Source organism: Myotis brandtii, unplaced genomic scaffold, assembly GCF_000412655.1.
Source record: "Myotis brandtii unplaced genomic scaffold, ASM41265v1 scaffold29, whole genome shotgun sequence".
NCBI classification, from domain to species: Eukaryota; Metazoa; Chordata; class Mammalia; order Chiroptera; family Vespertilionidae; genus Myotis; species Myotis brandtii.
In genome coordinates this window covers 3,312,311-3,319,342 of record NW_005361075.1, presented here as the reverse complement: position 1 = coordinate 3,319,342, position 7,032 = coordinate 3,312,311, and the positions used below count along the sequence as shown (strand labels likewise).

The 7,032-nt window shown below is 44.3% G+C and overlaps 1 protein-coding gene across 1 annotated transcript in view; it reads left to right on the top strand.

Annotated features, from left to right (window-relative positions):
* The first annotated feature begins 1,558 nt into the window (after positions 1-1,558).
* Positions 1,559-7,032, top strand: part of TMPRSS12 (transmembrane (C-terminal) protease, serine 12) — a 39,636-nt gene continuing 34,162 nt past the window's right edge. Inside the window, exon 1 of the mRNA XM_014542023.1 lies at positions 1,559-1,587. Within this exon, the coding sequence (XP_014397509.1) occupies positions 1,559-1,587 (29 nt within the window). The remainder of the gene's footprint in view (positions 1,588-7,032) is intronic.

The window sequence follows — 7,032 nt, the reverse complement described above, 5'->3', positions numbered from 1 at the left end:
GGGGGGATAAGGACACATATGTAATACCTTAATCAATAAAGAAAAAAAAGAAGTCACAATCTTTTGATAACCTAATATTGGAAATAATAGGCCATCATCTCTATCACTCTATTTGTTAGAAGCATGGTGCTAAATCCAGCCAACAGTAAAGGGGAGGGGACTAAGCCGGGCTGTGAATACAGGAGACAGGGCTGATTGGAGGCCATTCTGGGGGCTGCCTACTACCCCAGAGGATACTTGTCTGCTATGGCGGTGATCCACAAAGAAAGGAAGCTACAGTGCAGGAGAGAAGAGAGAAGGCCTAGACGAGGCAGAAGAAATCCAGGCACAGGACTTTGTGGTTACCGGTCCACTGTGTTTTTCACTGCCTTCTCATGGCCTGGCTGCACGCACCTCTTTTTGATCAGGATATGTCAAACATATCTGTTGTGTCTCTGTTACCTGTCACAGCAAGATTCGTCATCTTGCCCTGCTTATAAAGCCATACCCAATCTGGTCATATCCCCCTCCACCCCCACACTCACACTCACACACACCCCGACTGTGTTTCCCTTTCAAACATCACTTCCCACTAAAATATTTGGGGAACAGGAAATGTGTTTCTTGTCTACCCCTCGGTCAGTTCATGCTGCAACTTGTTGCTCCAATATCACCTGCCTACCACTGACTTCAGCTCAGCCCTAAGCGTCTATTCCCTTTCTCACCTGAAAGCCCCAACTCATAGCCTCCTTTGATTTAATGCTGTCAACTATGACAACCTCAGAGAGTTAATGCAACAGGTGGCTGTCCTTTCACTGACCCCTACTTTAATTCCCCACCGTGTGACTATCTCCCAGGCGACCACAGCCCACACTGCTCCCTTGTTAATGAAGGTGTGGGGTGAACAGAGGCAATCTTAGGAACAAATCAAGATAGCAATAAGATCATTAAAACCAAACATTAGATTTCATTGTTCTTAAAAACCCTGGATCAACCCACCATGATGAAACTCTCGCAGACGTATTTTTGGCTCAGACCTGGCCACCTGTCATGTTGTTGGACTGCGGGCTGCCTGCTTCTTTCCTCCCTCTTGTCCAGCTTGCTTTGCACACGGAAAATTTTCTTCTCATTATGCTGAGCAATCAGCAGCCTTTGCCTGAGTATGAAGCAGGTGACAGGCCTACTACTGCATGTCCCAAAACCATATTAAATGACTCTGCTAAAGGGAAGAAGGCCAGTACATGGTGATTCTGGACTCAAAAGAGAATCAAATCAAATGCAAAACCAAGAACAAGCCTTCAACTTAGTGTTTTTTTCTCTAATACATCCTGGTCAAAAAATGTGAAGACATGGTTTCCTCAGTCTCTGTAAGATAACAAAACAGTAATAATAATAAGGAAAACTCCTTCTGATCAAGATGGTGGAATAGGTAGATGTTATGATCGCCTCCTCCCACAACCACATCAAATTTACAACTAAATTTTATAACAACTAAAACTGAATACCACCTGAAGACTAGCTGAACAAAATTCTTATAACTAAAGATATAAAGAAGCCACATGAGATTAATCAGGTGGAGATGCAGAACCAGCAGTTCCCACACCGATGGTATGGCAGCTAAGAATCGGGAGGGAGTCCGACCAGGTTGCTCAGTTCGTTGGAGCATCGTCCTGTACATTAGAAAGGTTGCAGGTTCGATTCCTGGTCAGGGCACATACCTAGGTTGCAGGTTCACTCTCCATCTGTGGTATGTGTGGGAAGCAATTGATCAATGTTTCTCTCTCTCCCCCTTCCTCTCTCTCTAACCCAATAAATATATCCTTGGTGAGAATTTAAAAAGGAAGAAGAATCAGGAGAGATCTCTCAGTTGGAGGGGTCACCTCTGAGAAGTGGGGGGTCCCAGCCCCACATCTGGCTCCCCAGCCCAGGCATCAGTACTGAGAGGAGGAGTCCCCATAGCATCTGGCTATGAAAACCAGCAGGATTGCACCCAAGAAAGACAAAGCGCTGCTAGAATCAAAGGGTTGCTCTTAAAGGACCCACACACAGACTACTCGCTCACCGACTCACTAGCTCTAAGCTCCAGCACAGGGGCAACAGCTCAAAAAGCACTTGTGATATAAGGGGAGGAACTAAATTGACTAACTTCAGGGTGAGGGCTGGAGGGACAGGGAATGGGCCAACTCTTTCTACGAATGGCAGCACTGGCAGGTCCCTTTGTTAAGCTCTTCTCCCACCCAGCTGGCCTGGTACAGGCAGGCACCAAATCTGCGCCCTCCAGGAACCTGATTACCACCGTCCCTCCCATCCAGATGATACAATGAGACCTCACCTCACCTAACTTGCTCACCAGGCCCAGCTCTTCCAGTAGCTCCTCTACAGGATAGTCACCTTGGCTAACAGTGAGGATTTTCCTAAAATCTCTCAAAGGTCCACAAACCGAAACAAGCACAGCCTTGTAGCTCTCACTAAGCAGCCCCAGCCCAGCACAAAGAGTGACTGATCTCAACTTGCATTGTAAATCCCTTTAAGCGGCCCCAAGGCTGGCATTAGCAACAGACTACATTGGCCTAGAACAGAAGTAGCTTCAACTAAGTGGCCACAAACCCAGCACAAGTGGTGGCTGGGCCGCCCAAAGTGTCCTCGGCCTGGCACTGGTAGCAGCCAGGCTCAATTTGCAGCATAGCCTCTCCCAAGTCCTGCACAAGTAGCAGCCAACCACAGATCACTTTATAGCGCCTACCAAGCATCCCCAAGCCCAGCACAAGTGGTGGCTGATCTTGACCTGCACTGCAGCCCCTCCCAAGAGGCTCCAGAACCAACAGTGGCTGGCTTTAGACCGTATGAGAGCACCACCCAACTAGCTCCACAAACAGCACACCTGAAGGGGAAACCTGGCAGGCACCAGAGCCCCGCTAAAGCAGCGCCTGCTCTGTGGGGTCAGTACCTGCACAGCAGCTCATCTGCTGTAGTCACAACCATCTTCATAGCCTGTCAGCCTGAGGGTCAACCCCACTCATTTGCATCAACAGCAGTAGAGGCCCAACCACAACAGGGGGGCATACACAACCCCCACAGGGGACCAGGGAGCATGCACCACTGGTCCCAATAGGACACCTTCGGCCACTCTGTCAGGGTGAGGGCTGGAGGGACCAGGAGATATAGCAGATCTACCTAATACACAGAAACAAACATAGGGAGTCGGTTAAAATGAGGAGAAAAAGAGATATGTCCCAAATGGAAGAACAGGACAAAACTCCAGAATAAGAACTAAATAAAATGGAGGTAAGCAATCTACCAGAAGTTCAAAACCCTGGTTATAACTTAGAGGAAGAATAGATGAACTCAGTGGGAACTTCAACAAAGCGAAACAAAAGAATAAAAAAGAACCAGTTAAAACAGAAGTACACAACAACTGACATGAACAAAATCAGACAGATACTCCAAAAAAATAGAGAATTACAGGTCAATATCCCTGATGAACATAGATGGAAAAATCCTCAACAAAATATTAGCAAAATGTCCTGGTCGGGTAGCTCAATTGGTTAGAGCATTGTCCCAATACGCCAGGGTTGTGGGTTCAGTCACTGGTCAAGGCTCATACAAGAGTCAACAAAGGAATGCATAAATAAGTGGAACAACAGCCCTCCCAGCTGGCTCAGTGGTTGAGCACTGACCTATGAACCTGGAGGTCACAGTTTGATTCCCGGTCAGGGCACGTGCCCAGGTTGCAGGCTTGATCCCCAGTAGGGGGCATGCAGGAGGCAGCCGATCAATGATTCTCATCATTGATGTTTCTATCCCTCTTTCCCTCTCCAATCCTCTCTCTGAAATCAATTAAAAAAAACTTTTTTTAAAGATAAAAAATCTTACCAAGTATGATAGAGAGAACATGCTTCAATTAACCAAGGAAGTAAAGATCTGTACTCAGAAAACGACAAGACTTTGAAGCAATCGAAAAAGATACAAATAAATGGAAGCATATACCATGCTTAACATCGTTAAAATGTCCATATTACCCAAAGTAGTCTATAGATTTAATGCAATCCCTATTAAAATATCAATGGCATTTTTCACAGAACTATAACAACCAAACCAAAAATTTATATAGAACTACAAAGACCTCGTATAGCAAAAACAACCTTGAGAAAGAAGAACAAAGTTGGAGGTATCATGCTACCTGATATCAAAATACAAGGCTATAGTAATCAAAACAGCATGGTACTGGCTGTTTTGATTACTAAAATAAGACACATAGGCCAATGGAACAGAACAGAGAACCCAGAAATAAACTCACAAACCACAGAGGAATATGCAATGGAGTAAAGACAGTCTCTTCAATGAATGGTGTTGGGCAAACTGTACGGATACATGTGAAACAAATGAAACTGAACCACTTTCTTACACCATATACAAAAATAAACTCAAAAAGAAAAAAAATAAACTCAAAATGGATTAGAGACTTACATGGAAGACCCAAACCCATAAAACTAGAAGAAAACACAGGCTATAAACTCTGTGACATCGCTCTCAGCAATATCTTTTAGTATATGGCTGCTCAGGCAAGGGAAACAAAGGAAAAAAGGAAGCAAATGGCACTACATCAAATTTAAAAGTTTTTGCATAGTGAAGGGCCATCAACAAAATGAAAAGACTACCTATTGAATGGGAGAAGACCTTTGCCAATGAGGCATCCAATAAGCAGTTAATATCCAAAATATATAAATGTGCAGTCATTATGGAAAACAGCACAGAGGGTCCTCAAAAAATTAAATAAAGAACTACCATATAAATACTTCTGGGTATTTATCCAAAGAAATTCAAAACACTAATTCAAAAATTATATGCACTATGTTCATTATTTACAGTAGCCAAGATATGGAAGCAACCTAAGTGTCCATCCATAGATACGTAGCTAAAGAAGATGTGGTACAGATATACAATGGAATACTATTCAGCCATAAAAAGAATGAAATCTTACCATTTGTAACAACACAGCTGGACCTAGAGTGTATTATGCTAAGTGAAATAAGTCAGAGAAAGACCAATACCATATGATTTCATTTATATATGAAATCTAAAAAACAAAATAAATAAACAAAACAGAAACAATCTCATAGATACAGAGGAAAACTGCTGGTTGCCATATGGAAGGGGTGTTGAGGGGACTAGTAAAAAATGTAAAAAGGATTAAAAGTACAAATTGCCAGTTATAAAAACAGTCCCGGGAATGTCAAGTACAGCACAGGGAAGATAGTCAACAATATATTAACTACATAGGGTGTCAGATGGATACTAGACTTATCAGGGTGATAACTTTATAATCTATCTAAATGTCTAATCACTATGTTGTGCCCTTAACAGTAATATAATATTGTATGTCAACTGAAATAAAAATAATAAATTATACATACACACATTGCATTATACTTGATCTTAGCCAACAGGCCTAGAAACAATATTCACATTGATGGTTAATTTTATGTGTCGACTTGACTTGGCTAAGGGATGTCCAGATAGCTGGTAAAATAATATTTCTGGTTGTGTCTGTTAGTTCATTTCTGGAAGAAATTAGCATTTGAATTAGTAGACTGAGTAAGGAAGATGTGCCCTCACCAATGTGGGTGGTTGTCATACAATCCAATCAATTGAGTGTCCAAATAAAAGAAAATGGTGGAGAAGAGCCACATTCTCCCTTCCTTCTTGAGTTGAGACATCCATCTCTCCTGTCCTCAGACATCAGAGCTCCTGGTTCTCCAGCTTTTGGATTGGGACTGAACTATACCACTGGTTTTCCTAGTTCTCCATCTTGCAGATGGCATGCTGTGCAACTTCCCAGCCTCTACAATGGTGTGAGCCAATTCCTATAATAAATCTCCTCTACAGGTCCTACTGGTTCTATTTCTCTGGAGAAACGCATGGGTACACATTATTGACCTTAAAAAAATAAAAGCTATTCTACCAGCAAAAATGGGTTTATTGAGGAATAGCAGAGAATTGCAACTCAAGGCATGTGAGCGATGACAAAACCATAGTCAAGCCTGGAGAACCAAGGAGAGGAACTTTCTCTTGTGGAGGAAAGGGGAAGTTGGGAGAAACTGTTATAAACCAAGAGTCCATTGGAGAAAACTGGGAGTTCAAACTCTACTGACTTCTCATTGGCTGCGTTGTGACAATCTCTCAGTCGTTGCCATTGCTGGGGAAGGAGAAAATCTTCCTTTTGTTGGGGTACTAGAGTAGAAAACATCTTCCTGCTGGAAATCAAGGCATATCTCTTCCAGTCTGGGGCAACCAATGATGAGTGATAGGGTGTGAGCGTTCCCCCCTACAGGCCCTTCAGACTCCAATTTTGGTTAAGGTTGCCTTTATTAATTTTCAAAATTCCTTGCCTTTGCTTATGCTGTGCCTTAGCCTAGCCTGTCTTCACTACATCTCCTTCCTCTTCTTGACATTCCCCCTCAATCTAGGCCCAGCTAACATACCCCTCCTGCAGGGCGCCTTCCCAGACGGCCACAGCCCACACCACTCCCTGGTGTCTGAATTGGTGTCGGGCTTGGGCTGGGTGCTTAGCCAAGTTATCAAGTTCTCTGGGTCAGACGGACAGGGCTTACCACACTTCCCAGGAAATGATACCATTTCCCTGTACAGCACCGACTGTAAGGTTACCTGTTCAAAGCATCCATTAACTGGAGTCACTTATCTGCACCCTCTCCCCACACTGTTTGCAGCGGCAAGGGGGCGTCTCAGGGATTCTGACAGGGCCAGGAATCATGCATCTTTCAGGCTAGGGACTGAAGTGGAGCGGCGTGCTGTTACCTGCAGACAGGCTTCGTCCTCAACGTTGCAGGTCCTTGCATGTGACTGTATCAGCTCGCCCTGAGATCAGCTCAAGGCAAACTACTGCAAGACGATGAATAATGAGATCAACCTGTATCACAGAACTTGCGTCCCCCCAATACCTGCGCCGTCTCCTGCTTTACCTCCCCGTTCCCAGCTTGGCCGCCTTTGCTGAGCCCCCTGGCGGCGGCCCCCGCCCGCCAGGCCTCGCAGGTC